The sequence below is a fragment of the Emydura macquarii genome, unplaced genomic scaffold (assembly GCF_026122565.2).
Source record: "Emydura macquarii macquarii isolate MOO-44397 ecotype Brisbane River unplaced genomic scaffold, CSIRO-AGI_Emac_v2 contig_431, whole genome shotgun sequence".
Taxonomy (NCBI): Eukaryota; Metazoa; Chordata; order Testudines; family Chelidae; genus Emydura; species Emydura macquarii.
Genome location: NW_027130568.1, coordinates 11,039,753 through 11,063,759, shown reverse-complemented (window position 1 = coordinate 11,063,759; position 24,007 = coordinate 11,039,753). Strand labels below are relative to the sequence as shown.

The 24,007-nt window shown below is 38.9% G+C and overlaps 1 protein-coding gene across 2 annotated transcripts in view; it reads right to left on the bottom strand.

Moving 5' to 3' along the window:
- Positions 1-603: 603 nt before the first annotated feature.
- The window catches only part of NFATC1 (nuclear factor of activated T cells 1), a 134,437-nt gene continuing 111,033 nt past the window's right edge, over positions 604-24,007 (bottom strand). The window contains exon 10 of one of the 2 annotated variants that reach the window (XM_067537533.1): positions 604-3,330. In XM_067537533.1, the coding sequence (XP_067393634.1) occupies positions 3,281-3,330 (50 nt within the window). In that variant the 3' untranslated portion in view covers positions 604-3,280. The remainder of the gene's footprint in view (positions 3,331-24,007) is intronic. The other variant, XM_067537536.1, reaches the window with a different exon arrangement.

The window sequence follows — 24,007 nt, the reverse complement described above, 5'->3', positions numbered from 1 at the left end:
AACACTTAAGCACATGCTTAATAGCTTTTCTGATTATAGATGCTTTACTGAATCAGGGTCACAGTGACTGTGAAATGGCAGTTCACCTATATTTACTAATTAAACTCAAGGAAGCTTATATCAGTTTTTTCAGGGTTTTTTTTTCTGTAATTTGGATCAGTCAGTATTACATATTGCTCCATACAAATAGAGCATCTGATGAGATGACCCAGAAACTCAGAGTTCAGCCAAGCTTTGATTAAGTTCACATCCTCCTAGTTTTTTCAGAAGAAACAAAACAAACATTCTCTGGGGCAAGGTACCATACTACAAAGCGTATATAGTCTTGCTGGTGGCAAGATAAACTCACTTCACTAAACCTGTGCGCAGTCTTTCTTCATGTGTGTGCAATACACTCCCAACCCAACATAAAGACTTCATTTGTGTGCTGAATTAAAAACAGCAGGGCCAAATCCTGCCCTTCACAGCTCATAAACTTCAGAAAGGTTTCCAGGAGGTTACAGAACAGAATGTGGTGCAATTAATACAACGAATATGCAAATATTTTATTACAAGGCTAATATTGTACTGTTTGATTAATTTTAAAAATTGATCTGCCAGGGATTTTTAAAGGTGCGAATCATCCATGGAGAAAAGAAAATTGCTTATGTTGTTTTTTTAAACATACTTGAAAAGTATACATTGTAAGTTTTTACAACTGTTTTCCAGGAAAATAATTGCTTAGTTCAGAACCATTGTTTTTCCAAAAAAAAACCCAGTGAAAAAAAGTTTAAAAAAAATAAAATTAACAACCACATCACACGTACAAACACAATGTAACATTTTCATATGGGAAAGATTTCTGCTTTTGTTTTTTTATTTTATGAATACATATACAAGAGATGCATAATCTTCCATCATCCAGCCTTAAAAGTAACAGCTTTTTCAAAATAGCTTAAAGAAGAAAAATAAAAATTAGGGACAAAGGAAGTGCAACATATTCAAAACATACAGTTGATTATCTTGTTAAAGTTATTGCAGAAATGCAAACAGCGTGTGTGGGTGGGGTGGGGTGGGGTGGGGGTCAAGCCTCACTGAGGATATTTCCTGAATCAAAAATGCTTTGGCATATCCAGAGGTTCCTCCACTCACACTTTATTGACATTTCTGAAGTACATAGTGAATAGCATCTGAGAATTATATCATATAGCAATTTTTATTTCTTTGGCAGTAATGTCTTTTAAAAGTAGGAGAAAAAAGTGTGATTCTGTTGGCAAAAGACAATTACTTCTATATTAAGGTGAGTATATTAATAGGCTGCAGCAAGATGAAAACAGCTTCAAATAGAAGAGCTTGTGATATATATGTATATATGTATATAATGTAAAAATGCTTATTTTATATGAGAAAGAAAGATTTTTCAAGGTAACATAAAATGAACCACTCTAAGACTAGCTTCCAGACTTGCTTTATTGAATCTATTTTCTAACTACAAGTTAAGCTGACATCTGTCAAACTTTTAATTTTTTTATATGGCAGTCTATAAGAAATGTTTCATGCAAGTTCTACAATGCTAAGTACAGGGTAAATAACTGGGATTAAACAGATTGGGAATAACAGACTACTATTAGGACCAGTAACAGCATAATATGTACATTGAGCCATATTATATTCTCATGTCTTCACAGTAATGTGCAAATGTGACATATATGGCTTTCCATTAAAAAAAAAAGAAAGTAAGACAATTGTACAGAATAATATATTTTAAAATGTTTAGGAGAATCTCACTTTTTTGTGAAACCTGTTCCATTGTTACTACATTGTGGTTAATTAGTTACAACCTCAAGACGGAGGTGTAGTTCAGGCATATTTCCAGTAGGGGGCACTGATTCCTAAGGCACAATATTAACGTTAAGCATTTTTAAATTAAACCATGCTTCTTCTTCTTTTTTTTTTTTTTGGTTATATGAAATAATAAGTCACTGCTAGTTATATAATAAGCTATTGGTTGTACAAAATACAATGCTAAAGACTACACTACATGCCTATCTGGTATTCCATAAACATTAGTTAATATAGTACAGCACCGCATATTAAACATTTGTTTTTTGGTAATATTATTTTTCATACATGTAGCAGAGAGTTATAAGGCTTCCGTGGAATAATAATATTATAACTGAACAAATATTTTACACTCTTTCATGATGGTATTTACAATTACTTTCATTCATATTTTGCCATTTGGTAAATAATATGTATTTTGTATGCATCCTTCTCGACTGTCTAAAGTGCTTGCTTAACTGCATGAGGAAAGAAAATGCATACCTGTCTTAGGTGTAACAAACCCTCAACAACATTGTTTTGGATCTGAAATGCATTCGCAGAAATGGAAATTATTGCTGAATTCAGTGCCCTCATCAGGCAATCATCTATATTACTTGTCATATATAAATATATGCATATATACTAGTATGTATGTACATGCATACACATACATCTATCGTGTAATAGATAGATTTCAATATTTTTGTCCATCAACCTTATTATTTTGTGCTACTCAACATACTTGTGCTATGACTGAAGCCAGATTAAAATCAAAATCTTAACATGCTATGACTAAATCCTATGATTCATTAGCAGAGAATAAGGACAGTATATAGAAAAAAAAGAAGGAGCTGAGATGACAAATTGGGAGGCTTTTGAAATGCACTGAGAATAAGGCAACAGGCTGTACTTTACAGCAGAGCAAAAAGCTGAAGAAATTCTGGAATTCAATAATGTATTTGACTTTGAGTAGGGATGTCTTCCCTTTCCAGCAGGCAGTCTTATGATTTTAAAAATATCAATCTCCAGAAGGCAAGCGTTATAGCTTCTGCACCTATGAATACTTTTTATGGTAGAAAATTGAAAGCCTATTAAAAATGTCCTGATGCCACAATCTGGTAAAATAAGGCACTTCCAGGGTTGAATTGGTGCCAGAAGGCTCAGGGCTGGGGACAAGCAATCAGCTTTTGTTGAATTTCCCAGTTTTATCCCATGAAATGTGCCAGCTTAGAGTTTATTCCCTCCCCTTTTTTTCTCCTCTTGAGATGATTTTCTTTAAAGAAGATATTTCATAGGTTGAAGAGATACTTCTTTGCAGACAAGAGGTAAATCTTCAGTTCCTAACATTCAGAAAGGTGGAAGATCAGAGTGGTACCAGGTAACGTCTTCAGTTCATTCAGTTATGATAGCTCTGTGTGGAGCTGATATAACAGCTGAGTTAAAAGTGTATGCATTTTAACTAGTCCAGTATTGCAAGCTATGAATGCACATTGGTGCTGGAGAGGTCATTCCTTATAATTTCATTTACTGTAAAGAAAGAACACAAGAAAAAAAAAAGAATGATTAGAATTGTCATACAATTACTATTTCTTAAGCTCTAAAATACATTCAGCGAATCAGTTTCTTCATGGTTTTGCTATAGTTTTGAGCACTAAGCGTAACATCAGTAAGTAACTGACATAGGCTGACCTAAATGCAAAAGAGCAGGATTAACCATGGTTATTAGCATGCTAAATACTGTGTGAAAGCAGACATCACAAAACTAGCAGCTTCTTGGGTCTTTTAGTGCATCAAACATATTTAACATTTTTAATGAGTTATAAGAAAAAACGTATCATTTGCTCTAGAACAAGCTCTGAAGCTCAAAGTAATGAACATGGAAAGTCATAGAATAAGTTATCTATTCCATAAAAATAGCCTATAGGACTGCTTGTTAGCCTTCTTTCCACAACAGTGGCATGCACAAAGTGCAAAGCGGCCAGGTGCTCAACTGAGCACTTGAAGCTGCAATGCCTGCGCAGAACAAGATTACACATGCAGACTCTTCCCGTGTGGTATCCTTAATAAACAATAATAAAACGGACATGTGCCTGCGTTTGCCTGTGTGTTTGTCCGTTACTGGTAGTTGTAAAATGAATACAAATATTCTCCTTTCATGTTAATCAACACCCACGAACGTGTGGCCTTTTCTCTTATCTGTAAAGACTGAGAGCTGGGGAGGAGCAAGCTAAAACTTTGGCCAGAAGTTGAAGAAAAGAATAAACAAGACACATTATCTATGCATCAGCCAGTTAGACTGCATCTCCACTGATAAAGTATTGTTTTCTTTGCTCATGACTCTTCTTTCATTCTCCTCCCTCCCCTGCCCTCCCTTCCCCACCCCCCGAAAGATCATCAACCATATAGTTTCCCACACTCAACCTATGTCCATTTATCAGCTTGTGATTTTTGGCAGATGGACAGGAAATGACTGAACCTGGCAAAGGCCATCTACAGTGAACTGCACAACATCCCTTCTGTTTCCACCCCACCTCCCTGCAGCCACTGCCACCACCTGATTTACATGAAGATAGACAAAATGCCATCACTATGGCTGTCATCGCTGCTGAGTTTCCTAGCATTACTGGGAGGGGGAAACACATGCCCACGTCATGGAATGACCATGGAAGAGCCCGAGTTTCCCTTTGCTCACGGGCTGCAGTTCTCTGCCATCCAGATAACTCCATGTGTTTGTTGGCTACAGCCAGACCAGTCTAAAACCAACTTCCTGAAGCAATTAGTTGTTTACCATGTTTTTTCTTCAGACCTATTGCACATTTTATGACAACAATACATAAATCAGTCAGGGTTTGAGTCCCAGAAGGTGGTCAAGGATTGGCGGATATCAATTTATATGCAGATTCTTCTTCAGCAATGGAATAGCAGTTGTATTAGTGATTACCTATTCATTTAAAAAAAAAAAAAAAAAACTACGAGAGCAGTATGGAAATGACATGTAAAGACATAAAAACTTCTCTTGAGGGTGCCATGGAGTTTATCTTTAATAGGAGTAACCAGTGGAAACCAAATTAGGCTGTAACCCCTGCACTGTGACAAGGAGGTATGTTGCAGATAACCTAATAAAGTAACAATGCCACAAACTTTACAGGTTACAAAGCTCAGGACAGTTTTCCGAACTGCACCTCTCCCTTAAATGCAAACACGTATGCTGTGGGAAAGATTTTCCATGACACTCTTATCAAGGAAGTTACTTCGATAAACATCTGTGGCAACACTAATCATACAGCAGCATCTCCATGTAAAATGTGGCAACAAGAGCAAACTGCCTGAGGGCCAGCTACAGAGTTACACCTTTGCTTAGCATCTGGGTAAGTTTCTTTCACACTGAATAATAATCAGATAGTATTCATATTACTACTTAGCCTTTATATATAGTGCTTTAGAAATATTAACTTATTCTCACAACAGCTCTGGAAAGGAGGTAGATAGCTATCATTATCACCATTTCACACATGGGGAAACTGAGGCACCGAGGTCAAGGCGCTTGCCCACATAAGAAAGCCAGTGGAATGTAGGTCTCCTGACCCTCAGGCCAATAGCATGTCACATTCTAGGGTCTATTCAGGGAAAGTTTGATTTACTCTAACTTGGAATAGCACACAGATGTCAAGTGAAAGGTCAAAAAGCAGCAAAAACTGACTAAGGCAAACAGGGGAAAAAATATCAAAAGCACCTAAATGACTAAGGACTGAGCTCCTGTTTTCAAAATTGACTTAAGCATCTTTGGCTTTTTGAGCTACTGACTTTCAGTGAGACTGAGGCTCCTCCATGCCTTAAGTCACTTTTGAACTTAGGACTTTGGATCCCTAAGTCACAAATGCTTTTGAACATGTTACCCGTAGATGGTTAGTGACTCTCTCAAAGTCAGAGAGCAAGCATCTAGCATCAGGGAATGGATTCCAGGCCTGGGACTCCCAGCCCCATGCTTAATCTAGTAGATCACAATTGTCCTTCACCAACATTTTGTCTAACTCAAAATAATGAAACCCAATAGTATCAGGGCAAAATCTGAGAGCTCTTGAAGTCACTGGGGGTTCTGTGCTGGACTTCAATGGGATGAGTGTGTGACTTTTGACATTCATGCTCATCTTATATATGGTTTTTCTTGCTACAGGTGGACTTCCACTGGTTTTAGGTGTGACAGCCACACACAATTTTCTTGTATAGCAACACATCTATTTAACAACAGACACTCCACCATGCCAACAAATATCCAAAAGATAGTTGAACCTTGCCTACAGTTTATGCATTGCCATTGGAAAGCCACAAGATGTCCAAAACAAGGGAACTGAGATGAGATATGGAATCAGGATAATAGAAAGCAGCATGATTCCACATCACTCCCATCTAATGTGACCTATAGAGAGATTCAGGGACAGGTCCCCATGTCCTTTCCATGCGCTTCTTTACTTCATTTTATTTTTTTAACCTGCCAATAAATGCAAAGAACGAGTCCTTTAAAGCATGTACTGGAATGAGGTTTACACTGAGGAACAAAGCATGCAAGAGGAAGGCTTGATGCAAAAGAATTCCTATCTTGCATAGCAGTAAGTACTGAAAGTTTGTAAGTCTAGCAATACAGATACAAGTGGAAAATAACATCTGTCTGAAAACATAAAAGGGGAAGGAATAGCAGAAGTATGCTAAGAACGGGCTTTCCCTTGCTGCCCACTAATGCACCTGAGCCTGGGAGGGAATGCCCTTCAGCGGGTGTGAGCAGGCAGAAATCATTCAGCATGTACATGCAGTCTAGGACCAACGCGAAGTGCTCTTGCATGTGATGTTGGTTGCGATTGACTAAGGAATCTGTTCACTTTCTCCATCTACATGCATCTATCTTAGCACCTTCATTAAGAGTCTTGCTCTTCTGTCAGTACCAGATGGCTACAAGCCAAGCTCCACACAGCAAGAGAAATGTACCTCTGCTACGCAGAGCATAATGGAATGGCTCCTGCTCTCTCTTAGTTGCCTCTGATCAAGCAAAAAATTCAGCATGTGTTCATAGAGAGTCACCCTAGTGCTCTCAGGTATGGGCAAGCTTTGGATTGCAAATTTGTTACTGCAATGAGGTAATATGCTGCATATGGAGCAGCAGTAAGTATCGCAAGTAACATTTTGACTTATGTTTGAGTTTCATTTCTAAAGCAAACTTGGTCTTTGGGTTTGAATGACACTGCGCACATGACTTCACTTGTAAAAACATTGCAGGAGTAGCAGTATTTTGCACTCACATAATGCATTTTAACTAAGGGCTTTACACACAGCAATTAAAATAACAGTCATAGTACTCTGGTGAGATACGTATGTATTATTATGCCCATTTTACATGGGGGAAACTGAGGAATGCAGAAATAACTAAGGGCTTGTCCTCACAGAGCAGAAATGTGCACTAGAAAGATGTGATTTCTAGCTGGCCCATGAAGACTAACTAAAAGTTTGTTAGTGCGCATTCATATAGTCCCACTTAAACTAATGCACACTAGGGAACTTTTAGATTGTGCCAGTAGGGTCTACATGGGCCAACTAGCGCACAACGTGTTGGTGTGCTTTAGAAATCACACCCCTCTAGTGTGCATTGCTGCTCCATGTAGACAAGCCTGGACTTGCCAGGAGTCATGCAGTAATTCAGTCTATGTCTACAAAAGGGAAGCTTTGCTGGTATACATACACAGGTATACTCTATCGGGAAAATGCTCCTAGTTTGTTGCTTTGTACCAGTATAGTAAAACCACCTCATGAACAAAACAGGCTATATTGATGAAGTGCAATTTTGTTGGTATAACTGTGTCAGCACTAGGAACTTGTGTCAACAGAGCTGTGTCAGTCGAGGATCACACCTCTTCATACCCTTGACCGACATAACTATGTAGGCAGAAGTCTGCAGTGTAGACTTGGCCTTAGTGGCAGGTCTCACATAGAACTAAGCACTCTTAGCTTTCAATGCTTAGTCTAGAACAATAGTTCCTGTAGAACAACAGATTCCTTCCTGTCAGTTCAAAGACCTGAGTATGATGATTTACAGCGCATTTGTCATCAGATTTTTTAAATTTGTTTTTTTGGAGTGTGGGGTGGGGGGGCGCGGGAAGCATTGTTGCTTTTGTAGCTAACACCTACAGTTCCCCACAATGCCCTCTATGAACAGATATTTTCCATCTTCATGTTCAGCTTTTCCACTGACATCAAGTCAGAAAAATAATAGTGCTGAGATATGCAGGTAACGTGACCGCTGTACCTGTCAGAAGCCTGAAAGAGAAACCTTTCCTTTGCTAAACATCAGATGTCACTGCAGCAGGATGTGGTGAACTGTTACACCACAATTTAGTTTAATAAGGAGTTTTTTCTTTTTATATTTAACTTTGCTTTAAAATGTCCTGGCAATGGAAACTTTTGTTTTACTAAATAGCAAAATCAATATCTCACGGATGCAAAATTTAGGGCTCCTGCTTTTTAAACAGGGCAACCGGATATAGTTAAAGAAACATGGACTCCTTATATGGGTAGGAACTTTATAGGAAATTAAATATCTTTTAAATTTTTGGTCTATAGCGTGGATTCACATCAAACATAAATAAAAGGAAAACGTCTCTGTAAACTCCTGCTTTCCTTATATTTGACTACTATTTTGAATACAGATAACAGTATTGCCCTTTGTTTTAATAAAATATTTATTCTTCCTGGGCCAAGTTCTACAGTCCTTGCACACTCAACAGCAAGTCCGCTACATCACTGTGAAGTGTCATTCCACTCAAATCAGAGGAGTTACATAGGTGTAAAATGGGAATAATGCAAATGTGAAACATACCCATAAACTACTGTGGGAAGTTCTTTGCTGCACAAAGAATGCTGGATCAGGTCCCCTATGGTTTTATAACGTTACACCTTCATTTGGAATAGTGTATGAAGGGCTAAATGGTCCCAAAGAGATTCCAAAACAGCAACTGAATTTAAAAGCCACAGATGCCTGAAGCTTAGATGTAGAAAGTTGCATCCGTAGATTTAGCACCCAGGACATTGCCCCTTTGAGAATGTATCCCTATGTGTATGAACTTTATTGAAAACAATAGCCCCTGCCTACACTGCCAAGTTTCTGTTTCGTGAAGTCTTCAAGGCCACCTACCCAGGAATATTTCTGCTACCACAAAGCTACTTTGCTTGGTTGTAGGTACAAGTGCTTACATCCTTCTCCCTACACACTGCCTGAGTACAACCACAGCCGAGGCCACCATGGAGCTGTGCTCTAAACTATTCAGGGGATATTGATGCCCTTTTAGGGACCCCTTTGCTTTTGCCTCTGCAACAGAATTGTATTGGTTCTGTTCCATTCAGGCCTTTCTGTGGCCCTTACTTGGGCTGGGAGATGTAGCCCAAAGCAGGTTAGAAGCGGGAGTTAACACTTTGGTAGTGATGTAAGATAGATAGCACTGTTCTTTTTTTATATATTACAATAAACCTAGGTACTTGACTAGGATGTAAGGAAAAGAGAATCTGACCTGAACATAACTTTCCTAGAAGTGTCACTTTGTTCTCTTTGCTTCCCTGATTATGTTTCAAGTTTCTGACTGGTTGAAGCTGGCAAATTCTTCAGATAGCACTATGGGCCTGATCCAAAGCCCACTGAAGTCAGTGACTTTCCATTGACTTCTGTGGACTTTGGATCTGGGATTGAGAGTATTTGTATCATCAGAATGATGAATGAGGTTGTAGGTTATAGTTACATTCCTTTTCGATTACACACCTTATCTATAAAAAACCCAAACCAATACTGATGTCTTTTTGCTCCAGGCAAGAAACTACTTTCAGTACTTGTCATGCTACATAAATAAATTATTGCACTTTGAGATTACAAATGTAAAGGTGTGTTGGTGTTTCTTAATTTTACAAAAAGAGACAGCTGGACATTATCAATATCTTTCTGTATTAAAATACAGAACAGAATGATTTCTGTGTGCTTCCAAATTATTAAGGCAGAATTGCTGCAGTATAGATGTGAACATTGTAAGTCACCTGTTCCAAGTGCAGCCATCTATGCCCCCCAACTCTCTTCCACCCCACACTGGTAGCACTCTACATAAGTCACTGCAAGGCTGCGAGGTAATTACAAGAGGAAGTCTGACGTGGGTTTCCAGAGGAAATGCCTGAGGGTTATATTGATCAGGAGGGTTTTACTGTACTCTGATGCTTTTTAAAGAAGCGTGATATGTTTAAAACAAAGTGGCATCGAAAGGCCGTTAGTTAATCACACATATTGTGAGTCACTAACACTTTATGCATTTTTTTATGGAAATGGAGATAGCAACAGTTAAATGCTATGAAGCTTCTTCTGATCCAGTTTTTTGTCTCATTGTTAAGAATGGTTATACAACATGTTCAAAGGAATCTATTATATTCAGATCAGTCTTTTGTTAACAACCGTTATGTTGTCTGTATATGCAGTGCTATACAGTGTGCAGACGGCACAATAGTAGATTGCAAAGCTCCTATAAATTCTTTGACTGGAACTGGACAAAATAAGCCACCTAAACTTGAACATGTATCATGTCTACAACAAAAAAGAAAAAGCCTCGACTGTATCCTCAAACAATGGATCCTGTTGGTGTTGTGGATGTATGAAATTATGTATTGATTCTGTGGTGTATTGAGTTTAGTGCCTAATCTTTCAGCTGGCTAAGTGTCCTAACTTCCCATTGACTTCAGCAGCTCATTGGTTGCAAGCTTTGTGGAGCAAATGAATAATAAAAATAATAGCTATATCCAAAGAAACAGAACACTGGAGACAATGAAGTTGGCACTAATACTATGCTATCTTTTGTAATGTAATGTATCTTTTGTAATCTTTTTGTAATGTAACTTATTATGGCATTTGCTTTTGTTGTCTATAATGACTGCCCTTTGATTTTTTCACTGGAGACTTCAAATCTAGATCCTTAGGACTCCTGTACCATAATCTGCCAAACACCAAAAGGAAATATGCCTCCCCGTTGATTTTTTTTTTAAAAAAAGAAGTGGCTACATATAAACACACAGATAGCCAGTAAATAGATACAGCTCCTAGCGTGCACTGTTTTAAAACAGTAGAATCCTACCCATGTTGCCAGAGAGCCTTCCTCACCTCCTCTTTAATGAACAGCAATTCTCTCCTATTGATAATCGTCATCACTATATACATTGCAATATTACATACCAGTGATAGGAAAAATGGTCTTGTTAGAAGTTGTGTTTTAAAAGCAGGAACTATTCTATGAATAGGAAAAAAAATAATAATAAAAAACTAATTATATTAAATCCTGAAGTGCAAGTCTGCATTGTGAAACCACAGATCACTCTAAAACTTACTGAATTCAAAACAAAACAATACAAAACAAAACATAAAAAAAAAAACCAGTCTTGTGAAGCAATGGAAAATATAACTTCACATGTTCCATATAGAAGTCAGATCTTGTATTACCTCAGGTGTCCTGGATGCATTTAAACCTGAAACTTATTTTTATCTGTTAATCATAATAAGCCATCACCATAGGGCATGCTATTTTTGGAAAGAGTGAATTGGACAGTGGAGCAAGTGAGTGACAACAAGTAGCAGGTTTTAATAAAACATGATCCTCAATATGAATGTAGGTTTGGCACAGATTAATAGTATTGTTATATGTGACAGTCAGCAGTTAACATGGAATAATCTTCCTACCTGCAGGACCTGTTTCTTTGTTTAGCCCAATAACCCCAAATAATTCAAAAACTTCCACAGAGGAAGCATTGTGGAGGCTTAACAGGGAAAGTTTCTTCACTGAAGTCTGATGACAGCACTGTGTGGCTGTAACTTGACTGGGACTTTTGACTAGGTGCCCATTCTAAATGAGTCCCAGTCTCCAGCCTCACCATATCACATCATGCCAGACGTGCTAGTTTTATGTTTTTTCATCCACCACAGATGAAAGCCTGGGAGCATTTTGCGTCTCTTTTCTATAAATGTGTAGGGCCAGATCCTCAGCTGCTGGGAACAGCATTGAAGTCAAGGGGGCTACTCTGATTTACACCAGCTTAAGGTCTGACACTTAATCTTTTTTTCCTGTATGTTTGAGGACAACAGTGATCGGACGCTGTATTGTTTTTTTTTTTAAAGCAGACAGGACATAATTGGCAGCCTTCACGCAGGCAAAACTCCCCCTGAGTTCAGCAGGGATTTTGCCTGAGTAAAGGCCACAGGATTTGGCCCAACATGACGCAAGCTACAGTCGACACACAAAAACCAAAAAGCAGTAAGGGGACAAATAAACCGCATTTTAACCAAGATCATGTGTTTACGTTCCTAAGAGCACATGTCAGAGAAACAAAATAGGCACAGTTGCAAGTTGGATACAGAATTTCCATGCCACAAAAGAATCATGCGAATGTCACATAATGTTGCAGAGGCTCAAGATCAGTGGTGACAGAAGTTGGGTGGGATGGAAGAGAGGGTGTGTCTTCACCCCTAGGAGGGAGTATGGAAGTATACAGGCTACTTTGCTTCTGAAGATGCAGCTTCTCCCCCCTAACATTTGGAATAAAATGACTCATGCCAGTTCTGACAATCAGTGTTAACCTTCCATTTTATTTCCTAGTACAGAAAAACAGCACCCCATAATTAAAAAATCATGACTTAAGTTCCCAAAATATCATGACACTGGCTTAAAAATCATGAGATTTTAAAAAATAATATAATGTGACTCTTTTTATTTGCCTCCTGGTTTCTGAGCATTTGTAGGCTTCACAAACTTCATGTTTTTAAACGTTTCTCCCCAAGCATAACAGTTAAAATATTTTGTAATGAAAGTTGTGATTTCCATGCCATTTCCTGATTCCAGTAGGTGGAGCTTTAGGAAAAACACCAAATATCACTAGATTCATGATAAAATCATGATAATTGGCCTTCTATCTGAGGATCTCAAAGCATTTTACGAACAAAAAATAACCATAAATAAAAGCCACCTGATGTTCAGAGGTACTGAGCAGCTCCCATTGAGATAAGCATCTCTGAAAATCAGGCCACTTTTATTTAAGCATTTAAATACAGATTTGGATACCTACCTTTAGTCACCCAAATTTTAAAAGTTTTGACCATATAATTTTTGCTGCGTTCTCAGAATTTTAGGTTAACCACACAGTGATGTATCTAATTCCTGGACCACAAGCCAAACAGCACAACATTGCACCAGGTTATAATATGCCTCCATTTTATTTGACTATGTTGCAAGTAATCTGTACCAGAGTTATCTCAACAATCAACTGAACTACGTAATAAGCAACTGATAACATCCCTAACTCAGTTTTGCATCAGTTTTCTGTGTGGGTGTATTCACACACTTTATAACCTATCTCAGTGAAATCTCACAGTCCTAACTCATAACAACCTCCTCCAGTGCTATACAATAATAAAAAGGCTAACAATCACAAAAAAAAACTGGCCACAGAAAGGCCCTACTTCCATAGGTTTTGTATCTTCATTCATACTCACACAAACAAGTTACAAGAATATGCTAGTAATGGTTAGACTGTGGCTGCTTTGTCTATGGTCACAGGGGTACTGACTGCCATTCCAGAGAACTAGGCAATTACATGGGAATGAAAGACACTAACTACCCTTTACCCCTGCCTCCTCCACAACAAACTAGTCAAAACCTAAGAGTTGCTGCAGAGGCAACAAAGAAAGACTATGAAGAAGCCATCTGAGATGGCACTGAAATACATGCAGTCCTCTGCGTCGGCCTGCTTGCAGTCAAAACCATTTTCAACTTCATTGCTGGAATGGGTCATGAAACTGATCATTTTCATTGTGGGGAGAGGAAAGGCAGAAGGGGCTAGCTTGGGTACCAAAGTATTAAGCATATTGCTGAAGTTTAGTGTCAGGGAACTACAGTCTCTGGCTTTTACTACAGCTCTGAGGGTACTATCCCTTACCCCCTGTATGCACATACACGTGCACGTCTGCAGCTGGCTATCTGGAAAAATAAAACTCCAGTGTTCTGCAGATGATCCAGATCTATTGTATGTGTGCCATCATTCATCTAGCTACAGAATATAACTTTCTACTTATGCTTGACTTAAACTGGGGATGAGAGGAGGTGGCGAGGACTCCATTAGAGAAAGAAAGTTCAGAGCAGAGCTCGATTATTTTTCCTTTCTTTTTCTATTTTATGCCTCCTTAGGCTTGAAATTCATCCCCAGGCTGAAGGCCAGAATGCTCCACTCAAGTCCTCAAAGTAGAGCTCAAAGTAGGTCTTGAATCGGCCCTCCTTCAGCTGGGTAATTTCACCCTGTGTATCTACTATTCCTCTCGTCTTTTGGATGGGGTCGGGCAGCCGCAAGTGGTATCATATGGCAAAAATACCAGCATATCTTGAGAAAAAATATGGTGCAAAGGGAAATATTTGGGGATTGTTTGGGCACTTAGCCATCAGCTTTTGGAGGTTCGGGCAGGTTGACTAACTGATTACCTCTGGCATTTCGGTGTTACCTCTAAGGACGTATCAGGGTAGGGTACTTTAATACCTTTCCATATCACATAACCAGAAACACATCTCAATGCTAGAAAAGGCTGGATACAGCTGAAGAGTAGTATATACAGAAAAAGAATATATATATATTTAGAATGTGTTAGGAAAGGCTGATGAGGAACTCCTATTATAATCAAAGTAGTGGCTTAGCCTTACAAAATATCATCACACACTCACACTGAGGGTACACAAGGGAAAGGGGAACAAAACAGGGTCCATAATCTTTATGATTTATTGATTTCAGAGTAAAAAAAAAAACAAGATTGAATTTCTGTATTGATTATACAATTATTAATCTTTATAGAAGCTTTTCTAACATTGCACATAATGAACAATTCATCAAAGTATATTAGGTGCCATGGAGGTTGCATTTGATATAAAGGGGTCATTACATTTCTTGTAATTGCACATTACTGGAGCTTTAGTTAGTTCTAAATCAAATCAACAGGACGTACATGTATGCTCTCTAATTGACTTAATGTAATAATAGTGTGGCCCCTAGTCATCATCAGGAGTACTCTTCAATGAGCAGCCTTTCGCTAGTGTTTTGTTTATCAAATAAAACAAAGGGAAAAAAATAAAAGGGAGTGAGAAAGAATCATCTTGGAGTCACAAGTGAGTTTTCGTCAAGTATCCTTTTCATTTCACATCAGGAAACAAGTAAAAGACCCATTGCTGCTTCCACTAAATCAATGGGAAAATTCTGAGTGACTTCAGTGAGTGCAAGATCAAGTCTCAAAACTAGAAATGCCTTCTCCGGATAACAGGACATATTCAAACTTTGTCAGAGCAGGGGCAACACCAGTGACTTTACTGGAGTTGAACACGCTCGTACCAGGTTTACATTTGTCCCAATGTGTGCAGAAGACTACATAAAGCCTAAACCCTAGACATTTGTAAGGTTGATATGTAGCTGGTGCAGCCAAACTTTATGTTTGAGTGCACACACATGTATGCGCGCATGCTCATGGCTGAAAAGGTGTCCTGAAAAGATGCTCTGTGGAGGTCCGAATTACAGCACTCCAGTATGGTTAGGATATTTGTAGCAGTCAAAAATCAGAGGCTTGATAATGCAGCAAGGAGATCATAAGTCTCACAAACTTTACGAGCTATAGTGTCATGGAGCCCCTGTAAGCTTCCTTTTTTCTTCCCATTTCTCTCCACTATATCTCATTCTAAGAAGCTTCATTCATTTCAGTCCCAAAACCACCTTCATTCCACACAAATTTGGTATCCCCTCACTTTTATTCTTGAAAACTATTTACATTAGTAGTAAAGAATTATGAAAACGAGGATTTAAAAAGAGAAGAAATGAATCCTACAGTGTTTTGGTCTTCCTAAATTAATAGGGGTTTTTTGCCTTTACAACAGTTATGAAAGTTATACAGAAAGAAGGATCTCTGTCACTGAAGATTTTTAAGAACAGGTTAGACAAAAGCTTCACAGCAATGGTTTAGGTATACTTAATTCTTCCTCAGCACAGGGGACTTGACTAGATGACCTCTTGTGGTCTCTTCTAGCCCTACATTTCTATGATTCTGTGATTTTAGGATGCTTATGGAATGCAAGGTTGGGTGCTGATGTGTCCTCTAAACCGCTGATGTGCTTATGCTAGAAGATACAAAATGCGATGTGCATATTTTAAGTGAGATTAAGTGAGATATACATGGTGAAGGCTGGATTCTATTTGCCAACACCCACTTCATAATTTCTTCTGTCTGTGAAGATGAGAGGACAGACAGCCTTTGATGCTTCGAAGTGCAGTCATGGGCCCTCCTGTGAAAAAATGGCTAACAGGGCTGATAAGATTGTTGAGTTGATGGGATGTCAGATAAGCAGAAGCAATTCACTTTTCGGCATGTTGGGGAAAGGCTGACAAAACATCACACAATATCTGGTCACCATCATTTGGCCAGGAATATGTCATTCCTCTCCAGCGCTAAAAACAGAGCATGAAGTTAAAACTGGAACTATGTAGGCCCTGGTGTTTGTACTGCTGTGAGTGAAATGCCTGCAAACAAATGGTGCAGACAAAGAGTCATGTGATCTATTTGCTGTGAGGTTATCACAGAAACCAGATGTCTGTGGCAAGATGATGTGGCCCTTACCATAACATGAGCTACACTTAATTCCCTGGGATTTTGTTTAAACCACAGAAGGGTCAATTACGAAAACCCCCTGGAATTCTAAAAGACATACATGTCCTATCTATTAGTGCCCCTTGCAGAAGAAAATTTCAGGGGCCTGATTCTGCTCTCACAGCAGTTTTACATCTGGGTAACTACACTGGGTAAAAATCTCTACTAACATAATTCATTGTAGTCAATTTGACCCAGAAGATTTGGCCCATATTTTTACCTGAATGGAGATATTCTGGATTTATATCAGTGCAAGGAGAAACAGAATCAGAACCTAGAGACCAGATCCTCAGACCTCTCAGGTCCCTTTGTGTCATGATCATGGCTTTTAAAGCCACCAGTTAAGGATTTCCCCACTGGCATAGCCAGTATAGAGTGTGTGGAACCAGAATGTTGCTGCACTCCTGTTGGCAGCCAGGCACAAATTAGAGCAGCTCCAAAGTGACTCTTATTTTCTCTGAAAGCCAAATAGGCCCAGGATTAGGAAATTGGGATGGTGGCAAAACACCTTTGCTTCGGCTCCTCCTCCCAGCTCCCTGGTCCTGTGCCAAGCATAGCTTGTCTGGGCTCAAGCAATGGCCCCTTAGATTGGATTGACAAGGTTCTGTAGGGATATTGGCATACAGTAAACACCAGATCTGGCTGCAAAAACTCAATAAGCTCCACTGACTGGTTAGAACTGAAGAAATAACCACCCTACATTTCTAGCTTGAAGCATTACATTCACAGCTCTGCTGAGTACACTAATGTGCATGAAGAGAATTAATTCTGCCACACGAGCGAAGCACTGACAAACCTGCTACACAAGTTCCATCACTGAAGAGCTAGGAAAAAGGTACTTGAACAAGAGAGACGTAGAATGTTCATTTTTCCAAGCACACTTGAAGAGCTGGAACATAATTCAAAACACTTGCACAGTACTTTCTAAACAATCACTTGCAATCAGTCACAATGATCTTTCCTGCTATTTCTTGAGCACTTAGCAATACTCAAAAACCTCACCATGTTGGTATCTGGAAAGTTACAATGGGTTGCCCTGGCAAGGATTATGATTCTGCAGTACACAAAAACCTTACTGGGAATTCAGCATGCGCTTTGATCGACTGAGACACAATTTAGGCAATAAAGTGGCGTGAAAGAGCTTTAAAAAATATGAGAGTAACCTTTTCTTTTTTAAAATCTATTACACAATGAGCAAAATTGGCTGCCTCTATTAGAATGTAAGTCACATTGGGTGATAGACACAGAAGTTTAACCGGAAGTTTCTAATACAGAAGACAGAGAGAATCAGCATAATGACAAACTTGGGGCCTGTTCCTGAAATGTGCTGAGTGCTCCCAACTCTCCACTGGGAGTTTCACGTGCTCAGCACCTCTGAAAACTAGAACACTTATTTATGGTGCCTACATATAGGCTAAGGTACAGAGCTTTAGACACCCAAGTGGGTAAGGTTTGGACCTAACGTCAGAAGTAGCTTTGTGACAGGAAGTAAGAGCATGATCGTATCAGCTGCTGAGCACCTTCCACTCCCACCGAAGTAATTGGCAAATGAGACCATTTCAGGTTTGGGCCACAGAAAAATAAGAAGGCACTTTACTGTAATTAAAAAAAAGGTCGATTGCAAGAAAGGCTTTGATCAAAGATTGTGTAAGCTGATTTGTGTTTGCTCCATGTACTGCAATCCCACTGCACCACACCTTTTTAAAGAAGGTATTTAATATAACCAATTATTATCTACGGTAGCTTTCTGAAATACCTCAATTCCAAATTGTTTTGAGAGGAAAAGGTATAAAGAATGGAAACCTCTGTTTCCAGTTTACAGAATAGAAAAAAAATATAAAAAGAATATCAAACATTACTGCTAAGTATAGAGATGAAAGATGAATAGAGACTAGAGATAGGGAATGAATACACTACATGCATTTACCCGCCTTTGGATAGAGTTTTATAGGGTGGGTCAGACTCATCTTGCTGTTTTCTTTCAAAAACCACATAGACAGTTAAGATCCAGGTTTCGCCAGATGAACATTTTTAGCTTCTTTCTTTGGTTACTCATGAAATAAATACCTTGAATTTTTTTTTCAGAGTAAGGAGGAGAGGCTCTTCTGGTCAAGACACAGAGCAAATATTTACAGGTGCTGGGGAGACACCACTTCCTCCCTCTAGGCTTCATCCTAGTGTCTGCCACATAATTTTATCCATTGAACTATTTTTTCCAGCCATCTGCCAAGAGGAAATAACTTTGCTGCATTGGGAGTCTGGGAATCCTAGAAAACAATCTTAAATCCATAAAATAATTGAAGTGCACTTTTACTGAGCTGCTCGGTTCGATTCTGATTTTTATTACAATGTCAACAAGAGTTTAATTTGTTTTAAAGTTTAGGTTCTTAAATCTGAGTGATATACGGTAGTTTACAGCTTGCTGGCAACAGCTACTGTGGAAAAAAAATTGAAAGTGCATATAAAGGCGGGTCTAAATTTGACATTGTGAAAGCAGGGAGCTGTGCCAAGAGCAGCAAACAGCATGGCTTTCCCAGTCCTGGCTGGCTTTAGGGACTGCTCGCTATTGACATCAGTCGCTACGGGATACATTTCCCTGCTCTAACAAATCTCATCTGGAGACTGTAATTAAAAAAATGTCTTAAAGTGTAATTTCTCTCCCTAAAACATTTGCAGATGTTAACTAGACTGCTAATGGTGTAAGATGTCTGTGGGTGGATGTCTTCCTCCTTATCTGCTGTGTCAAATATCAAGATTTCTTTATTAAAAACCTCACAGTTCTAAAAGTGACATCTTTTGAAGGACTAAGGGGTGGTTAGAATTTTTTACTAGATCCCTTACTGAAGTGCAAGATTTTGGAAGGGGGGTTTATCCACTCATAAGCCGTCTGTTTCTTTTTTTCATTCTTCTTCTCTTTTCCCCTCCCAGTCAGTTTTTAGAGTTAGCCTGATTAAAAAATTAATGTATTCAAAATGGCTACAAATTTCTACAGTGAACAGATTGAGTAGCTTTCCATCCAAACTTTAAAATAACAACAACAACAAGAGTGATGTAAGTTTTCTGCTTTAGTGACTTTGCCATGTATTTTCTGTCCGTACCCTTGGCTGGTGTATTTTTCTAAGCGATGTTAAATGCATTTAGAGAAACACGCTAGACGAACCGGTAAACTGATCCTCTTTATGTGTACACGGGACATGAGAGGGGATAGCATAAAAATGGATGAGCTTTTAGAAGCACTTGTCTCTGGGGACTCAAAAGGGGGTTTTCTCAGCTGGTTAAAGACTGTACAAGCAGAAGTCTCTGCACACGTGTCAGTTCCACCTCTACAGTGTAACTGAAGTGGAACTTTTCTCAGAGCCAAGTACTCTGTGATTTACACAGCTGTATCAAATAACTCTGGAGTACCCTGCAGAAGGTGATGGCTAAAACCTCACTTCTGATATACGCAGTCCAGACACAGTTGTCTGCTTGCGCCTTCTTTTTTTTTTTTAAACTGGCTTTGATTGGAGCCAGAGCCTTGGGTAAATCAGAGGAATTTCTAGATTTTTCTGAGTGCTGTGAGCTCTTGCTGTTTTCCGGTACCTACTTCCTGCCATATCTAAAATAACAGCAGCTGCAGGGGCCTGATAGAGAAGAGTTCCAGGGGACAAATTTCACACAAATGGGGTGGGAAGGGGGAGGGAGAGTTATTAGGGACTTGATAACTAACACACACACACTACATCAGATTCATTGTTACAGCTGATAGTCCTGTATGCTGTGTGCCTTGCTGTCAGAACAAAACAAACCCTTAATTTGGCCATGGGAATGATAACTCTTAGCACTCACTAGGATAACAGAGGTAGTTTTACTGCACTTGTCCTATTGTACTGAGTATCAAGCCTTGATTAGCTAATGTCTCTGCAGGCCAGATTAGCAAGGATGAATGTTTTGAGCTAGAGGCTTTAATGTTCTCTCTTTGTCATGGCTGTAGATAGCTGCAATGCAACTTTTGGACATGTATAACATAAAGCTTGCAAGAAAAACATTATTGAGAACTGAAAGATCTAAGTAATCCCACAGTCAATGGGAAAAAATATTAAGGTAATATGGTTGCCATATTATAGGCCATGAAAATGAATATAGAAATTCAAGAGACTTGAGAAAGGAATGAATTAGCCTTATATACTTCAAATGCCCATACTCAACTGTGCTAATGCAAACATATGTCCACTGGACCTGGTAACATTTGACAGGCAGTGGGAATAATTCTGATCTCACAAGCACAGGTGTAAAATACATGTATCGTAACTCCACTTACTTCAGGGGAGACACTTCTGATTTTCCATTGCCATAAAGGAGATCAGAATCAGGCCTGTGTATCTTCCATTGAAAATACATTTGTGTTACTCATTATTAGAACCCCATTGTCTCTGCAGGAATACTGCCTGGGTTTAATGGAAACTAAAACAAATTTTTTTAAACAAATTTTAAGGCACAGAAAGTTAGGACATTTAAAGTGATGGTTCCCAAAGTATCTATAAATCATCCCCATTGTGCACAGATTGGATTTCAGTTTATTATATATGCCGTTAACCTTTATATATTAATGTAATTAAGCCAGTTACAGTTGCTACGGGTACTGTAACTTTGAATTTCCTAACTTTTAGGTCCTTAAATTCTCACCTATAGCCTAACATTAATGCAGTGATTTCACTGAATATTCTTGACTTAAAACAAAACAAAACAAAAAAAATTGACTGATCAGATATTTAGCTAATGCCTGCTATTTAGCTAATTTAGCTAAAGCTAGGGGCCTGTCCAAAGTCCATGGAAGATGATGGAAAGAGTCCTACTGACTTCAGTGGGCTTTGGATTAGGCCCTTAATGAATACAGGCAAATATGCCATGTGAGACTAAATACACTATTTCAGTTACCAGTGTATAGTATTTGAAATATTTTAATATGTATATAAGATCACATATTGGATTAAAAAGCAAGTAGGACCGGTTCTCTTCTCTTTTTACACTAGTTGGGAAGCACTGTGATTTCACAGACTTCAATGGAGTTATTTCTGATTCCCACCTCTGTATGTGAGATGAAAGGATATTTAGATAAGGTAGATTTACCCTCCCCACCACTGACAAAGAAAAAAATTAGAATGTGAAAAAATATTCATACACAGCTATCTTGAAGAATTCTTAAATAATTTAAAGAATTTGTGATTTTCCTTCAGTGGTGTTGCCCTCTCAATTTATGTTTACCATTTTGATTTTTTCTGTTTTAATTCTGAATTACAATAACTTGCTGAGTTTTAAAATTTCAGATACTGAAAGTAGGTAGGGCATCGTATGGATTGTGCAAGTAGAGTATCATCCACAATATAGAATGAAATTCAGCCCTGTTCAGAGGCCTTCACAAGCCCTAAGAATCACTTAAATTCTGCCTTAAACAGAGTTTAAGTGAGGACTTAGCACTTGCGTTGCCCTTGCTCAAAGCTGAATTTAACCACAGTAAAAGCACTGTTTTATATTCCACCACCAATATGTTAGATATTGTTGGATGATCTCACGTTAGCTGGGCAAAAGGCTCTCAAGAAGGTCACAAGTAACAGGAGAGGAAGTGGGTAGTTTTGCCTGAACCCTCTTCCTAACGAAAACAGGATGATTATATTTTTAATTCTAGCCATAGCTTTGTTATATATTGATTTAATCCATTTAAAAACTAAATCAAATTTTAATGTTGTTAGAAGGCAATCCCACTCTACCTTATCAAAGGCCTTCTCAGCGTTTCGACTCTTTTTTCTTGTTGTTTGAATCCTTAGTAATTTTCATTATGCCAATAAATTCCTCTACAAAGCCTGTGTGATCTGAATATACAAGGTTAGGCCCTGATCTAGCAATCTGTTTCATACAGATACAAAGCTCCACTTGCACTCAGCAGTTTGCAGAAGGAGGCCTTAGTTAATTCTTTCTCGTGCCTTAAAGCTTCAATTTGCCGGAATGTTTTATGGTCATTATTCAAGGAGATTGTTCACATCTCATTGGTTCTCTATTTGGTTTAAGAAAGACGGAAGTACCAGTAGCAGTTAAACTGAACTGCTGAGAAGAGTTTTCTTTTTCAGTTATGTAGATGAATGCCTTCATGAGTATCAGGCTGATTTTGGTCTGGAAGCACTTACGAATTTCTGGTGCAAACTATTCAGTCCAGGTGCTTTCCCTGAGTTAACATTAAATATAGTTTTGAAAACTTCAGCAGATGTTATACTTTTTTTCAAGTTCTAATTTTTTTCTCTGCCAATGGTGGAGAGGGTAAATGTACTTTATTTAAATATCCTTCAGTAATGAATTATTGGGATTCAGATGAATATAATGTATGATAACATGTTGCAAAACTTTTAGTAATTTGTTTGTGATTATTATTATTATTTCCCTGATTTGGCACATTAAGGTCCTGATTCAGAGCCCAGCAAAGTCAATGGAAAGATTTCAATGGGGCTTGGATCACACCCTAACTGCATTTTGAGTTTCATCTTTTTAAAGCTGCTAAGTAAGGAGATTTCCTGTTTCATTCCTCCAACCATATGCTTTTGTATTTGTACATTTTAAAGCTTTCTATGCCTCTTCAAAGGCTAATTGTCTTTACTCTTATCTAGTATTCCTTCAAGTAATGAGCATTCTCATCCCTAATATTTTTTTTTACGTTTTCTAACTGGTGAATCATCTAATCAAGAAAAAAAAATCTATTTTTTCTGTTTTTCTCTTTGTTTTTTTGTGTGAATACCCTATTACCGTATGTGACCCTTAAAACTGATTTGAGTGCTTGCCAGCAAGTAAACTGTGACTGTACTGTATTACAATTTGCTTGCTCAAAGAGTAATTTCTCCCCACTTTTATCAGATTTTGGAATTATTTGGGCCAGATTATCCCTGCCCACTGAAAAGCTGTGGGATGGAGAGGACTTTATACTTTATACAATGCAGAGATAACACCAAATTATCCTGCCAGGATCAGAGGAGGAGGTTTGCCCCACAGAAAACTCACCCAAACCCCATGAATTCCCAGATAACTTCAACATGTGTGCCAGGTTTGTATATTTTGGTGGTGCCCAGAATGGGTCCAAGTCCCACCCCCCACACCTGCCTTGTAAGTCCCTGGGGGGAGACGCTGGCTGGGCCCACATGAGAAAGGGGTGTGGCTGGGAAGTGGGGGTGGCCACTGCGTTGTTTGGGGCAGGAACGGCTCCTGGCCAGGGCACTGGGCCCAGACGTGAGAAGGGCAGGGGGAAGGGGCAGGGCCGGGAGGGGGGAGCAGCTGCCGCACTGCTTGAGGGTGAGGTTGGCACCAGAGTGGCTCTTGACCAGCCGCTATGAGTGTGTCTGTGGGGGAAAAGGGCAGAATGGCTGGGCCACCCTGGGCACTGGGGGCCGCTGCGCTCTGCCTCTGCACAGCCGAGCGCCACTGGAGGCTCTGCGGCCAGCCACCCAGCAACACAGAGAT